At 34.0% G+C, this 17,011-nt stretch overlaps 1 protein-coding gene across 1 annotated transcript; it reads left to right on the forward strand.

Moving 5' to 3' along the window:
- Window positions 1–14,105: 14,105 nt before the first annotated feature.
- LOC131857026 (U3 small nucleolar RNA-associated protein 25-like) lies at window positions 14,106–14,606 on the forward strand. The gene has a single exon (XM_059209014.1). It carries the CDS (start codon window positions 14,106–14,108, stop codon window positions 14,604–14,606), a length of 501 nt encoding a protein of 166 aa, XP_059064997.1.
- Window positions 14,607–17,011: the final 2,405 nt, after the last annotated feature.

Here is a 17,011-nt window from a genome sequence, read left to right on the forward strand (position 1 = left end):
GCCGTGCGGTGCAAATTTTCCCCTGCATAGCTAGTGCCCCTATGGAGCAGGTGGACACATCCCCTATAGCTCATCAACCTCCACCTAACTCTTTTCTGACCACTCCCCCTCCCATGAACTCCACTCGTTTCATGTAGTCGTGTCCTTTTGTCTTTTCGGCTCCCTTGTCCCCCTCCTTGGATCGCGGCAGTCTTCCTAGATCCGCTCCTATCCTCAACCCTATTAGTAATTGGGAGTCCAAACTTGTCGTCAACCTCTCTCTCGCCCCCATCGATCCTCTCGCCTTTAAATTCCTCAAGCGAGGTCTCAACTTTGCCTTGACTCCCTGCAACATTCCGCACATCGACTTCCTCATCGAGATCGAAAATGCGGTGCATACGCTTCCCCTTGATGTTGCTAAAGAGGTTAGACAAGATTGTGTTGTGGCGCTCCATAATGCTAAACCTCCTATATTCAACATCCCTAAAGCTGAGTTGTTGGCCTTTAATAATCTCATGCACAATTATGACCTTATCATCTTAAGAGCAGACAAGGGTAATGCCACGGTCATTATGAGCAAACCAGATTACTTGGCCAAGATGGTAGTCCTCCTCTCGGATTCTAGTAGTTACAAATTTTTGTCACGTAACCCGTGCCCAAAGATTTTGAAGGCAGTTAGATCTGCTATTTCCAACTCCTCTTTGGATGATTCTACCAAACTTCGTCTTCTTCCTTCTAAGGAAGTGACCCCTCGTATATATGGGGTCCCAAAAATTCACAAAGCCAATATTCCTTTGAGACCCATTGTTGATACCATTGGGTCTCCGACTTACAAGCTAGCCGCTTTTCTTGCCAAATTAATTTCTCCGCTTGTTGGTAACTCCAACTCCTTCATCAAAGATTCCAACCAGTTTGTCCAATTTATGAAGGACACCAAGTTGGACACTCAAGACACGCTTGTAAGCTTCAATGTGGTGTCCCTCTTCACCAAGGTCCCTATTCTAGACTCCATCAAGATTGTCAAGCTTAAGGTCAATGAAGAGATCGCCTCTTTAGTGGAACTTTGCTTAAGGTCAACCTTCTTCTCCTTCCAAGGCGTTATCTATGAACAGGTTGATGGAGTAGCCATGGGCTCCCCTCTCTCGCCGGTTATTGCCAACTTATTCATGGAACATTTTGAGGAGGCGGCCTTACATTCTTTCCCCCTCAAACCAAAGTGATGGAAACGATATATGGATGACACTAATGTCTGTTGGCCCCATGGCTTGGACATGTTAGAGGAATTTCATGCTCACCTTAACAACATTTCTCCTTCTATTGCCTTCACCAAAGAACTTGAATCCAACAACCTATTATCTTTTCTCCATGTCTTAATCTGTAAAAAGCCTGATAGATCCCTTGTTCGTCGGGTGTTTCGCAAATCTACCCACACTGACTTATATCTTCATTCGACTTCTCATCACCACCCTAGCCAGAAAGTTGGGATCCTCAAAACCCTGGCTTTAAGAGCCCATCGGATTTGTGATGAGGATAACTTAGACCAAGAGCTCTCCCATCTTCGTCAAGTCTTCAAATGGAATGGCTACTTGAACAAGCAGATCTCTAGGGCCTTCCTCCAAGCCAAATCTCACTTCCTTTCCATCTCTAATCCCTTGCCCTCTCCACCATCTCAAGCCCTATTTGTCTCTCTCCCTTATGTCGAAGGCATATCTCACAAGGTCTCCGTTGTGCCTTCAAACATGTTTCCACAATTAAGAGGCATGACCCTCCGCTTAAGGATACTAGAGATGCCTTTTTAGAGTCAGGTGTCGACAAGATTGTATGCTCCTATGGAACTCCATACATTGGAGAAATAGGTCGTTCCTTCATGACTAGAATAAAAGAGCATAGTGCCGACATTAAGCATGAACGGGCCCTCAAATCAGCCTTAGCTGAGCATTCTTCTACTACCAAGCATCATATTTGTTTGGAGGACACTCAAATATTGTGTAGGGAGAACAACTTCTTCAAAAGGAAAGTTAAAGAGGCCATTGCTATTATTCATCACCCCTCAAATCTTAATCGAGACGATGGGTTAAACCTCAGTATCTCATGGCACCCTCTGCTTTCTGTCCTCCAGTATCATCCCCACCCCGCACCTTGACTTCTCCCCCTCTTTCTTTTTCCTTTGTGCGTCTCCCTCTCCCCCCTTGGTTTATTTGCATATTTGTATATTTTCAATTATATATACGTATATAGATATATACACATGTAATTTTATATATGCATATGCCTATTGGTATATGTAAATGCTTATATACATATATGTTTTTGTGTCTATGTCTTTTGGTATAGGTTTTTATTTATTTGCCTATATGTTTTTGTATATATATATATATATATATATCTGTGTGTGTGTGTGTGTGTGTGTATACACATTTTGATTTATATATTTTTGTCTTAATTTCTTTTATTCTTTTTAGTTTTTTAGTGGTTATGTTTGTGTTGCTTGGCTTTCCTTTTTCTTTTCTTTGGGTGGCTGTTCCTAGGTGTTTTTGGGTCTCCCATCCTTTAGGTGGTCTTTTTTCTTTTTCTTTTCCTTTCTCTTTGTTCCTCGTGCCCTCCCTCACCCCACTCTTCCTTTTATTTTGTCTCAAATCTGCAACTCAACATCTTTCATGTCTTTGGAATTCTTTTCATCCTGATGATGAATCATGGAGTGTGATTCGAAACGTTGATGTGAAAAATATACACACAATAGAATCCAGAAAAATAAACTAGAATATTATAACAATTAAACATTATATATAATTAAATAAAAAAATTATACATATTATCAAAGCAATAAAAATAACATATTAAAAAAATTCTATATAATATTTATTAAAAAAAATTAAACAATATATTATGTAGACATATCTAAAAATTCATATTAAATAAATAATTAAAATAATATTTTAAACATTTAAAAAACTTCATATAAAAATGAAGACATAAAAAAACCCTCTGTTCTTTTCACCGCACGGCAGTAGCCCGCACAGCCCACAGCGGCTGAGAAAACAAGAATCTCCTTTCCCAAGGTGTATGCACAGGCATAGATATTAGTCCTACACTAGGGGCCCTTCTCCATGCTGAATAGCCAATGCCTTTGACCATTCTGTCGGCTAGATAAGTTTAGCACAAATGTCATGTCAAGGGTTTTAGTCCACATAATGTGGAAAAACATTCTAGCTTCAATCATGGTCACAGACCATGTGACATTGTCTTAATAGATTCCAGCTTCAGTCATAATCACCGACCACTTGTTGTACTTGGTCTTATCAAAATTACTGTGGTGCTACTTTGATTCCAACGTACAACTACCTCTAAGGCCTGTAGATACTTTTAATGGATAGGGTTAGGGTTAGGGTTCAATTTTGTTTCGGGATAGGATTCAATTTGGTTGAATATTATGATTTGGGTTCATACATTTAGAATCAAATTTGGTTAAATATTTAATTAAGTTGATTTTAAGGTTTAATTTGGTGTAAAGTTTATTTAGCTTTAGGGATAAGGTTCAATTTGGTTGAATTTGGTTTGGATTAGGTTTTAATTTGGCTTCATATCAAAATAGGTTTAGGGTAGGTTAAGGTTGGGATACAATAGGGCTTATTTTGGTTTTATGTTTAATTAGTTTTAGGGTTAGGCTTCAACTTGGTTTAGGTCTAGAGTTCAATTTGGTTTGGTTTTTTGGTTAGGGTTATAATTAAATTCTTTTTAGGGTTAAAATTAAGTTTCAAATTTGCTTTCAACTTTAGTCTAGTGTTTGGGTCAAGGTTAAATTTAGTTTGGCATTAGGTTTGAATTTGGTTTCATGTTCAATTGGGTTTAGGGTTAGTGTTTAATATTACCTCAGGCTAGGGTTCAATTTGGTTGAATGTTGTGATTAGGGTTCATACATTTAGAGTCAAATTTGGTTTAATATTCAATTAAGTTGATTTTTAAGGTTTAATTTAGTTTAATGTTCAATAAAATGTGGAATTAGGGATCATTTTAGTTTAACATTCATTTAGCTCTAGGGATAGGGTTCGATATGGTTTAATCTAGGTTGCGTTAGGTTTTAATTTGGTTTCATGTCAAATTAGGTTTAGGTTTAGGGTTAAGGTTAGGATACAATAGGCCTAATTTTGGTTTAATGTTTATTTAGGTTTAGGACTAGAGTTCCATTTTGTTTAGTTTTTTTGCTAGGGTTATAGTTAAATTCCTTTTAGGGTTACAGTTATGTTTCAAATTTTGTTTCATCTTTGGTTTAGTGTTAGGTTCAAAGTTGAATTTGGTTTGGGGTTAGGTTTGAATTAGTTTCATGTTCAATTAGGTTTATGGTCAATGTTTAATATTGTTTCGAGCTAGGGTTCAATATGGTTGAATGATATGGTTAGGGTTCATACATTTAGGATAAATTTTGGTTTAATATTTAATTAAGTTGATTTTTAAGGTTTAATTTAGTTTAATGCTCAATAAAATTTAGGGTTAGGGATCATTTTATTTCGATAATGTTCATTTAGCTATAGGGATAAGGTTCAATTTGGTTGAATATGGTTTGGGTTAGCTTTTAGTTTAATTGCATTTCAAAATAGGTTTAGGGTTAAGGTTAAGGTTTAATTTTATTTAAATATGATAACCAAATTTCAAGGTGATAAAAAGAATTTGTTTGAATCATTTTCTTTAAATATATTATAAACTTGTGTTCATTATTATGGTTAGTGTTTAATTTGGTTTAACATTCAATTAGGCTTAGTTTAGAGGTTCAATGGTTTAGTGTTAGGATTGGTGTGTAGTGTTAGAGCTTGAGTTGGTTTAGTGTTAAGGTTAGGGTATAATTTGGTTTTAGGGTTTACTTTGGGTTAGTGTTCAATTAGGTTTATATTGTTAGAGTTTAAAGTATTTTAATGTTCAATTAGTTTGAGGTGTAGGGTTCAATTTTATTTAGTGTCATGGTTAGCATTCAATCTGATTTAGGGTTTTGTTTCTATGTGCTATACAGATAGTTTTGAATTTGCTATAGTATTCAATTAGGTTTATGGTTGGGTTTTAATTTGATTTAGTTTTATAGTTAGAGTATAATTTATTTTATGATTTTGATTTAATTTAGTACATGGTTAGTGTTTTATTTAGTATAGAGTTAAATTTATCATAGGGCTCAATTTAGTTTAGTGTTAGTGTTAGGCTTCAATTGTGTTTAGCATTGGAGTTTCCATCTTCAGGTTTTCATATCTCACCCAGCAACCATCAAATTTAGCAATCTTTAGTGTAGGGTCACCTTCATTAAGAGTCTCCAACTTATCCCATATAGCCTTTCCTGATCATTTGTTAGTTAATCCCATTATTTGCTGATCAGAAAGTGCACACGAGAGGACTTCTCTTACTCTACAATCATTCTCAAGCTCCTTGTCCAGGTTTGCTGGAGGAGGATTGCTAGATCCCAGATTATAGGGTGTGACACCCTTCTATGTGATCTCCCAAATCTCCTTGCCAAGACATCTCAGATGAGTCTCCATCTGAATCTTCCATACACTATAATTTGTTCCATCAAGCCTCGAGATATCCCTTTGAAAGATAGCTCTGGAAGAACTGGATGAACTTGAACTGTTAGTCGCCATAGGATCTTCCTCAATCAGTTAAGCTTTTTGCATAGAGGACCAAAGCTCTGATACCAATTGTTAGATAGTTCAAATAACTAGAAGACAACTGAGAGGGGGGGGGTGGTGAATCAGTTGTCACAGATTACTAGAAAGATTAGCAATTTTAAACTTTAATACTGGAACCCAAAACATTAATACCGGAATAGAAAATAAACCAATTAAGCATAAACAATAATCACAAAATAAATACCATCCACATGACACCAATATTTGTACGTGGAAACATCGGTAAAGGGAAAACCAAGGTGGGAAGCCTACCCATAATCAAATAATACTTTTGCAGTAAGTATGCAAATTACAATGAAGGGGCCTGCACTTGCAGGAAGGCCAACAACCTAGAGCGCACTACTCATCACAAAAGGAGCCTCACTGACTACATATAAATCCAGATTACAATCCAGAGAAGTGTTGAACTACAAAAGATAGCATCTCATATGCCTGAGTATAGTTCCGGTTAAGCTCAATACTAGGGGACTAAATCCTCTTACATAAACCCAATTCAATCTCCAATAATCAACCAACTCCTCTGCCAGAATGATATTACATTACTCGCACATTATATTCCTTGACCATGACCTCTAACAATAACCATGATAATCTACAATGAGATCTTACATCTATATATATATATAAACCCTCGACCATAAACAATCTAGTCGGCCACCACATAATAAACCAATTACATAATTACAAGCCATGTCGGCTTTAGACCAAATGAATAATATCAACACATAAGACATCCCGGAAATACATTAATAGGTCTTATCCACCTGTTACATTAAAGTCGGTCCATAACCTATATCAAACAGGACACCGTATAGGTCCACACGCTTCAGCAATGATCTCCAACCGCCAAGTCTCGAACATGATCAATAACAACATCCTGAAACTCCACCAGAAGTTGCACCAACACCACTTCTGCAATTCATCAAAGACTCCACCAAAATCTCTGCCCGTGAAACCCTTGTCGGAACTAGAAACCAATCTTCTAAGCAAGCAAGATAGAATATGATCTCCAGACCAAAACCAACTGACCAAATGTGATTATAAGTATCATAAACAAGCCAATTCCATCATCAGACTATACTGGATCCTACCAGATCATGTCAGATCCAAGTTAACCAAAAACCACTCAACCTACCCAGACTCGAAGGGTGTCAGAAAAGCATCCAAATAGATAGTGTTGGCATCAATGACAAAACATCAATGCAACACATAATCACTTCCACCAAATGGCCAACAAAAAGGTGTATGTTTTAGAGAAATTAAATAGTCACTCAAAGGGGATATTCATTTTTCTATGTGATTTTTATAATGAACAAGTCATATTGGGAACTTTATTGAGATTTATTTTTTATTGGTAGATGAAATTTATTATTTTATTTAATAGTATATAAAACTATACTTGAATTTTGAATTATTGAGTTGCCCAAGAATCATATGTTTGAATAATTTGGAGGTTATGTTTAAACAATCTACACATCCATAGATAATATATTTTTTTATTCTTAATAATTTCTAGGAGGGGAGTATTTTTATTTTCTTTCAAGGTAGTTATCATATGTGAGAGTGTTATCTTATTGATATGTGTTGAATATGGGTAAACAAAGAATGACTAATTTCAACTCTAGATTTATCTGTCGAAAGAAAACTTAAAAGATATTTTTGTCAATGATTTTAAAATTATTTTTAATATTAAATGATTGTGTTTCTAACTCTTTTTTATATCATGATATTAGATGCATAGATTTTTCTATGTATGTTAGATATATTATGCTAAACTAGATTCCATTCAACCTATTGATTCTAGATTTCTAGGTACCTCATGTAGGGTCAACAACTCTTTAGTTGAAGAGGACAAAGAGAGCTAATGTTTTGCACTTGTGCAAAAACATGCCTAGATCATGTTCTTACCTCTCACTTTAGATATGGAGGTGATGACTGGAGACTTTAGTATCTTATATTGATGTAATAGACCTTATGGTCTCAATTATTGAAATATCTTCCTCATGATGAGATGAGTTATGTAAATGAACTATGATGCCACTCTCCTTATATTATATTATTGAATGATATAGAACAACTTGTGGAAATTGTGTTTTATATGTGCCTACATCTTTACATCCAATATCAAATCTCTGGGTTCGACACTAGGGTCTTGAGCTCACTATGTTAAGTTGCAACACTTGGTAACATAATCCTCACTAACTTCAAAAGTCTTTCGATATCAATACCTATTATAGCTTCCTTAAAAGAATTTGTAACTCCTTCAAAGCCAAAAAAACCACTATTATACTCCAGTTCCTTAAGCAACTCACCTAAGGACTCACCTCCTTTAGGCATTAAATCAGGATATTAAGACATAACCAAGCTATCAAGAAAACACAACTATCAATTCAAAAGCTTAAAATCAAATAGAAGGTAGAAAAAAATATAACAAAATAAGAGTGAAATAAATTCCAAAATCCAAAGAGCACCCTAATTTGAAATGAGGATTGACATCAAAATGAGTCAAAAGTCACAAAGAGCAGCACAACCTGCCAAAGCATGAGAAAAGGTTGTCTAGTAATGGAGTATGACTGCTCATCTCCCACCCAAATAATAATGCTCTCTCTAACCTCTTACCTCCTAAATAGCTTTAGGTTTAGGATGTAGTTGAGGTTTAATTATAGTTAATATGGGTTAGGATTCTGGTAAGTGTTATAGAATAATACCTGGGGTTAGGGTTAGGAATAGAGATGGGGTTATAGCTAGATTTATAGTTTAAATATGATTATGGTTAAGATTGCCATTACAGTTAGGGTTTGGGTTATCATTATGCTAAGGGTAAGGGTCAGGGTTATCATTGTGATTAGGGTTAGGATTACAGTTAGAGTTCAATTAGAGTTAGAGTTATACGAAAAATTTTAGCATATGATTAGAGTTAGGGTTAGGGTTAGGATAAAGTTTAGGGTTTAGGTAAGAATTATGATTATAACTAGAGTTTTGCTTAAAATAATAACTACAATTAGGGTTTATTTGTGGTAGGGTTTAATTAGGGTTAGGGTTTAATTAGAGTAATGATTACTTGGTTCAATTGTGATTATTGTGATTAGGGTTAGGATTACAGTTAGAGTTCAATTAGAGTTAGAGTTATATGAAAAATCTTAGCATATGATTAGAGTTAGGGTTAGGGTTAGGGTTAAGTTTAGGGTTTAGGTAATAATTATGATTGTAAGTAGAGTTTTGCTTAAAATAATAACTACAATTAGGGTTTATTTGTGGTAGGGTTTAATTAGGGTTAGGGTTTAATTAGAGTAATGATTACTTGGTTCAATTTGGGTTAGGGTTAGGATCAAATTCAAGTTAGGATTTGATTATGGTTACAGTTTAGTTATGGTTAGATTTACATTACAATTTAATTATGCTTATGATTAGTGTTAGGGTTATGGTCATGATTAGTGTTACAATTGATGTTACAGTTTCATTTACAATAATTGAAATTAAATTTAAGATTAATATTAAATTTGGGGTTCATTTAAGATTGTATGAAAAAAATTGAGATTATGATTAGGGTGAGTGGAGTTAGAAGGATTACAATTACTATTGCTCTTAGAGTTCAATTAAGTTTATATATAGTGTAAGGGTTTAACTAGAGTTAGAAATCAATATGCACCTTGAAAAATATCTCTTCACATATATTATATATATTTTTTAAAATTTAGAAAAAAGTAAAAATCAAATTACACAACTGGTTAACAAATGGGCACGTGCCATAGACATACAATAAAATACAAAGAATTTATGGTGTGGACGAAAGAGATTATCGAAGGAAACGCGTAGAGCAGTCGGATTCTGCCGTATTACTGAAGGCATCGGTATCCAATTTTGATTTTGCGAGCCGAGTCTACGGGTCGCTTTATTGGGCGAGTCAATTTCTTTTTTTCCACACGAAAACAGAAAAATGTTGAGGAAAGTTTGGTTGGGAGTGGGGTTGAATAGTGATGGGTGGAAATTTGTACAATAGTTTGGCCCCATCCCCATTATTGTGAGTAGGACATTTTAGCTTTAGTCACATCTATTATCAACATACTATTTATGTCTTGACTTAGACTTGTCTTTGAAATGACATAATGCTTATGAACACATAACATAATGTTTTAGTTTCTTTAGGTAGAAAATTTAATGATGGTCCAAAAATATCATACATAGTTCAAGTACATTTGGTCAAGCTTTTACAGGTGGAAAATTTTAACACGATCAATAAATATCAAAGATGGTTTCAATACAGTTGAATAAATTTTTAGATATAGAAAAATTTAATGATGATAAAAAAAAATCAAAAATAATTCAAAAATATTTGATCAGTCTTAATTAATGTGAGAAAATGAGGCGGGGAGGGTGCCCTACTATTTTAAAGGGGAAGTGGTGGCCCCCTTAAATAAATACTGAGATACTAATACTTTTATCCTTTTAGAACTAACATAAATGAATAATTATTTTAGTAGTATGTTAATTATTTCGTAGATACATCATAATGATATTTTTATAATATTATTAAACATATTTTTATGCATATTATTAACAAAAAATAACCAACTTTTTAATAATTGAATTAGAACTAAATTAAAATATTTTTTAAAACATTTATATAAATTACATTAAAATTTTAATTAAATTGTGACATATAAAATTTTGCTACCATTTAATTAAACTTTCGCATATTTTTATTGAATATTTAGAACTATGTAAAATATAATTTTTTTTTTACATAAAACAACTTAACTATAAAAAATGATTGAGAGATGTACCTTGTCTTCCACTCTATTATCTCACATTTATTTGTATATTTATTTTACATAAAATTGTAGGATTTGATACTATGATTTTATTTTGTCTAGTGATTTTGTTTTTCATAATTTTCTTTTTAAATTACTAATTTTTACTCTATAAGATGCAATTCAAATATTTGTTTTAGTATAAATGTGGTATTACTTGTGTTTTTATACAATTGCATTGTGAATTGAATCTAAGCCACATGAGGGTTAAATCTAGGAGACTTTGATTAAATTTTTTATGGTATGTCTTTGCATCAACCTCTCTCTTCCTATTTATAAGTTGCAATTTTAGAATAAAAAATATTAAATTTTACATTTTGTAAATAGGGGTTATGAAATTTGTCGCATGCGAGAATTCATCATTATTCAAATATCAATTAGAAACAAAGGGAAATCAAGAATCCCTATTCTAATTAACAAATTCTAACAAACAGACAATGAAATAACACAATAACAAGAAATAGGAATTATAAAGTAAATCAATCAAAACTCCATATTCCATGACTACGTATAACTTCCATTGCTTTTCTCTTCTTTGTGGTATGGTGGCTCCAGATATCGCATTGTCAACTTGCAAATGATAGAAAGCTTCAAAGTTCGTGATTGTTGAAAATGGAGATTGAATGCTCAATTTATAGATTATTGGAGAAGATTGATTGAAAGGTGGAATAGATTGATCAAGAGGTGGAACTCAGGTGAGGTCACATGAAAATTGATAGTTGAACTGTTGATTTAGAGGTGAAACAGAATAAATTGAATAGATTAATTGAGTCAACTGATTGAGAAAAAACTAACCGAGGGAAGAAAAATGGTGATTGAAGGAAAATTAATAGATGACAAAGAAATCTTTATTTAGAAAAAGCTAACTAAAAGATGGAAATAGAGATTGGAGAGATAATTGATTTAATTAATTTAGCACGTGCTTGCACTTTAACTCTGATTTTCAATTTAATCTTTGCATGAGATTTAATTCAAATAATTGAATTTATTTTAAAATTCAATTTAGTATTTGAATATACTTAGAACTTGACTTTGATTTTCAATTTAATTTTTGAAATCATGCACATGTGTTTGAATTTGATGAAATTAGAAGAATTTGAATTTGAATGAAATTAGAAGAATTAATTAGTTAATTAAATAATTTAAAGAAACTGTTTAATTATTTAGAAATTGAAGAATTAATGAAATTAGAATTTGGGGATTTGGAATTTGAATTAGAGGAAATAATTAGTTAATTAAATAGTTTAAAGAAACTATTTAATTACTTAGAAATGAAATTTAATTAAATAATAAAGATTATTTGAATTAAAGGAATTGAAATCATAATTAATTAAATAATAAATATTTAATTAATATTTATAAAAGGGTTAAATGATTAGAATATTAGAGATAGAAATTGAAAATGAAAATTATTTAAATAATAAATATTTAATTAAAATTAGAAAATGGTTTGAATGATTAAATGATGAAATAATTGAGATAGAAATAATTAGTAACATGATGAGGAAATATGAAATTAGAAGAATATGATTAATTAACTTAATTAAAGAATTAAAGAATTATTTAATCAATTAGAGGAATAATTAGTACATGATCAATGACATGTTTTAGGTGTCTACATTTTCCCCTCTTTGAGACAAAGTTAGAATGATATTATTTTAAAGAAAACGAAAAATATTCCTACCCTAGTATGCCTTGGTACCACTGTATAGTGTAAATATGCCCCCTCGAAAAAGGTGGTTGAAAAATTCAAAAATTTAGACCATATTTTCGATATTAGTATAATGAGAAATCGTGTAAATTTTCATGCAATTTCGAGATCATTTGAGTAGGCTACAAGTTGTTTGAAGCTGGCGGTGACCGTGGGCATTGAGGTGGCAAAAAAACCCTAATTTTGAGCTATAAATAGAGATTTTAGGTTTTCATTTGCTCATTTGCAATTTGGTAAGTTCTTGGTTTTCTTTGCAAATTTTGTGCTTTCTTTTCTGTATTTGATCATCATGGCTGGTTATAGAGCTCGATTGCACCTATTTGACTGAGTACATTCTTATTGGAGACCTCTAGGGACTAGCAGCATGGTATGTTTCCAACATTTTTCCTATTTTTTCTATTTTTTATAAAAAAATTCCAGTATTCAATTTTGTATGCATCACACATTCGCTATTAATATTACGCATTCGCATCAACTGTTACGCATTAGCTATAAATGTACCACATTCATGCTAATTGTTAGGCATACACTGTAAATGTTACGCAATAGCTCATTTCATTACACATTCATGTTAAATGTTACGCATAAGTTGTTATTGTACCGCATTAGTGCTAAATGTCATGCATGGGTTTAAAACATTATGCATTCATTGCATTTGAAAAAAAAATTCATGGGTTTGATAATCATTTGTGTTCTTGTGATCCGATATCTGATATTTTCAACATTTTCTTTGTGTAGGAGAACATAGGAGCATTATACTATTGACAAAGCAGACCCAATGGACTTGATCTTCATGCCGATTTACTTGAGGAGGAGATCGAGTATATTTGACAGCTTGGTTTATATTACATTTTATATTTGCTAGAGGTTATGGCCAATAGGGCCTTGATTACAGCTTTGATAGAGCGATGGCATTCCAAGACATGTTCTTTTCATCTTCCTACTAGTGAGGCATCCATTACCTTAGAGGATATATGGCGCATACTGCGTATTCCTATTCATGGTGAGAGAGTTGTGTATGCCCATGATGATGGCGTTGCTAGATTGTGTGCACTTTTCAAGTGTGAGGTACAGGACTTACAGATCAGTGGTCGATATGATATCCCTTGGGTTCCATTAGACTACGATAATCTGACTATCGTACTATGTAGTATCGTCGATGGTTTGTTGATGCCTAATAGATGAGGTCATGGATTTCCAGTTGGATGGGGTAGAGTTCTCCATGATATGACTGTTCATCATCGAGTACATGCTTGGGTTCCATGCCTTCTAGCCATGGTGTATTATCAGATGCATGACATTGTATACCTTGGATATCGATCTATCAATTATGGTGTGAAATTTCTCTAAACTTGGGCATGGGAGCACATTTCTATTTCGAGACTTGTTATTCATGTTGACTTGCAACCTGGTGAGCCTTATGCTTATAGATACACAACGAGCATTAGACATAGGGGTTCGGGTAACACCTTGTATTGGAGACATCAGCTTGATATTCTGTAGTATTTTATTTGGAGACTATACTTAGATTGCCCCAGTTGGGCAGATGATGCAGTGCACTTGCCTTTCTACTAACATCAAAGATATCTTATTGGTAGGACATTCGAGACTCAATAGATTATTGAGATGTCTCTTCCAAGATGAGTACTTAGACAGTTTGGGGAGGTACAGGTGACACCAATGGTTACTGCATATTTTGCTCATGTATCTCAGGAGGTATCTGATTGGAGTGTCTGTATACAGCCACATGTTGCTTCTGCTGAGTTCGATGCCCTTCAGCCATTACTTTGGGGTTGGGGTAGAGGTGTAGTGGATCCAGGGACTATGCTGGAGTATGATGCATGGTGGGCCAGACATAGGCCTATTCCACTTACTGATCCCGTTGTTCTGATTACAGCACAATAGATTTGACATCCTAGACAACAGCTGAGGATAGACATGGGGGAGATATTCGGAGGAGGAGAGGGGGGTGGGGGAGTTGAGGGTAGAGAAGAGGGAGGTGGAGGAGATGAGGGAGGTGGAGCAGAGGGGGGAGATGAGGACATAGATATTGGTGGAGACATCAAGTCTAATATCAGCGGAGATAATGATGATTCTTCAAGGTCATTGAGCAGTGAGGATGGTGATGATGATGATGATATGCCAGAGTTGGAGGACGTGCCTACTACAAAGGGTGGACGAGGACAAGTGGGTGAAAGGGATGATGATGATCCACAGATTCTCAAAGCATGGATTCAGAGTCTAGAGGAGGAGGTTGCCAGACGAGATGTCGAGCAAGAGGCTTACCGTACAGACTATGATGCATTAGAGGCTGAGAGGGATCATCTCCAGAGGGAGAGAGATGAGGCAGTCAGACTGTCACAGATGATTCAAGATGCTTATGATCAACACTTTTCTCCAGGTACTAATGCACGAAGACAATCTGACAAACTTTACTAGACTGCACAGGAGGATTTTTATTATCGACAACTTTATTATGACACCATATCTAAGGGACAGAGAGCTCCTAGTTTTAGTGTTGTTAGAGGTCATTCCGGTTCTAGTAGGACTTCCACACAGAGGAGCAACAATGGTGGTGTTATGGGACCACCTCAACATCCTAGGGTAGGAGCTAGTGGACAAGATCCACCTACTGACAGAGGCAGTATCGGTTGAGACATTTTGATCATGTTATATGAGCCTTCGGGCTTGTTTATGTATGTGTGGCATTCACAAGATGAATGCTCCTATCATAGAAACCCACTAGAGAAATTTCCCTAGAACTTCATTGGTTCATACCACAAACAACAAACAATGAAAAAGATAATGCCCATCATGTCTCCTCTAGTCACTTGTGGACATCCCTGAGTAGAATAGGAACATAATCTATTGCCAAATGATAAAAGATAAAGACTAACCCAGACAAAATTCAGCAGCTATATTGATCGTGTGCCTTCGTTCTCAATTGCTTCATGTGATGGTTGATAATGTCTGATCTCAAAAAGTTGCGGACCCCATTTAAGACCGATCTATCTAATTTCGAGTGTATCCTCTTCTATTTAAGACAAGATAATGATCACTTGATATGGATATGCTACGATTGATAAGATAGTTTGATCAGTTGATTTTAAATTTTTGATTGGATAGTCGTGTCCTTTGTTAACTTCGTGCGAAGTGTTTGCTAGATATCTGCTAGAGTATTTGTTTCTCACAAGACATTTTATTGCAAGTTTTTTGATTCATTCATTTTTTGATTTTTAGTTCTTTTCCAAGAGCTTTTTCGATGTTTTTGGATTATGTGGATCAATATTTGAATGTTTTTTATTGAATTTTTAGGACATTATATGGATGTTTTTGGTATTTTTAATGTTTTTCCAATGTTTTTGGATTTTGTGGATTGATATTTAAATGTTTATTGGTATTTTTTTCTTTTCATATATTTGAATGTTTTTGATTGATTTTTTCAGGATTGCTTTGCAGATGTTTTTGGTATTTTTGAAGGATATTCCAATGTTTTTGGATTTTCTGTTTTTCACTTTTTTTGGATTTTTTTAATGTTTTTTCAATGTTTTTGGAGTTTAACTTTTTCACTATTTTTGGATTGATTTTAATGGTTTTCCAATGTTTGTGGATTTTTAAGTTTTTCATTGTTTTTGGATTTTTCGAAGGATGTTATATGATTTTTTAGAATTTTTTCAAGACTTTATATGGTGTTTTAGGATTTTTTCAGTTATTCCCCTAGTGTGCAGACCTGCATGACATGATGATCTATAGAATGCATGCTTAGACAATGAATTATTGGCATGACCTATGTTAATGCAATATGCGTGATGAAGATGTATTTCCTATCCGAACAAGGTTGACTATGTTTGTTTAGCCTTTTGTAATACGCCAATTGAACTGGAGGTGCAAAAAATTTCATAGATAAGTGGTCAATCAATCCCTAAGGTCCTTTGGAACACCCAAATTAACACACTTAGTGACTAGGATTTACAAATGGAGACGCGGAAAACTTCCCCATTAGTTCTTGAAACTTTGATCTTCTTTTGCCCATGTGTGTGTAGATGAGTTAATTCCTGCTCTTGTGTTCACTAAATATCCTTAACATCCTATATGACTAGCTACATGGATTATCCTAACTTCAAAAGCATCATGAATAGAGCCTCACTGCCAGCAAGCTTTTAGAGTTGCGACGAGGTTATAGACTATAATTTCTCAATTATTGCTCCATTGTCATCAGGCATTCTTAGCCTCGATGGAGTTACTCATATGTTCCCATAGTCAATATTTTTGTCGCACTTTGTATGTGTGATATTTCATTTATATATCATTTCTCTTTTTCCTTGACATGAATATTTGGCATAGCTCTTTTTCTTTTATTTTCTTGCCTTGACTTGTAAGTAATGAAACCTACTTGGGTGTGACAATTATAGTGGCGTTGAAGTAGAATATTATATTTTTCACTAGTCATATGATCAACTAGCTGTCTAGAATGAATTAGATTTTGTTAATGTGTTTGAGATATAGGAATTGATAGATTTTGGGTTAACAAGTCTCAAATAGTGAAATCACTACCCAACCATAAGTAAAGCATCGTCATCGGGTAATATTGAAAATGAATCACCTTAGGACCTCAAAGACTTTATATCCAAATATATAAGAAAGGAGATGACCCTTATTTCTCTTAGATGCAAATAGATGATCAACTTGGACAGTTGCCTTGTTTTATTGATGTTGTTGTATGAAAATGCAGAAACTTTGATAATGTGATTTTTGAATATGATGTGCTTTGAAAAGAAACTATATGTGATGTAGTGCTTTGGATAAGATGATATGCAATGCGAAAAGTAAAACCTAAACTAACC

This window comes from Cryptomeria japonica, chromosome 1 (genome assembly GCF_030272615.1).
Source record: "Cryptomeria japonica chromosome 1, Sugi_1.0, whole genome shotgun sequence".
NCBI lineage: Eukaryota > Viridiplantae > Streptophyta > Pinopsida > Cupressales > Cupressaceae > Cryptomeria > Cryptomeria japonica.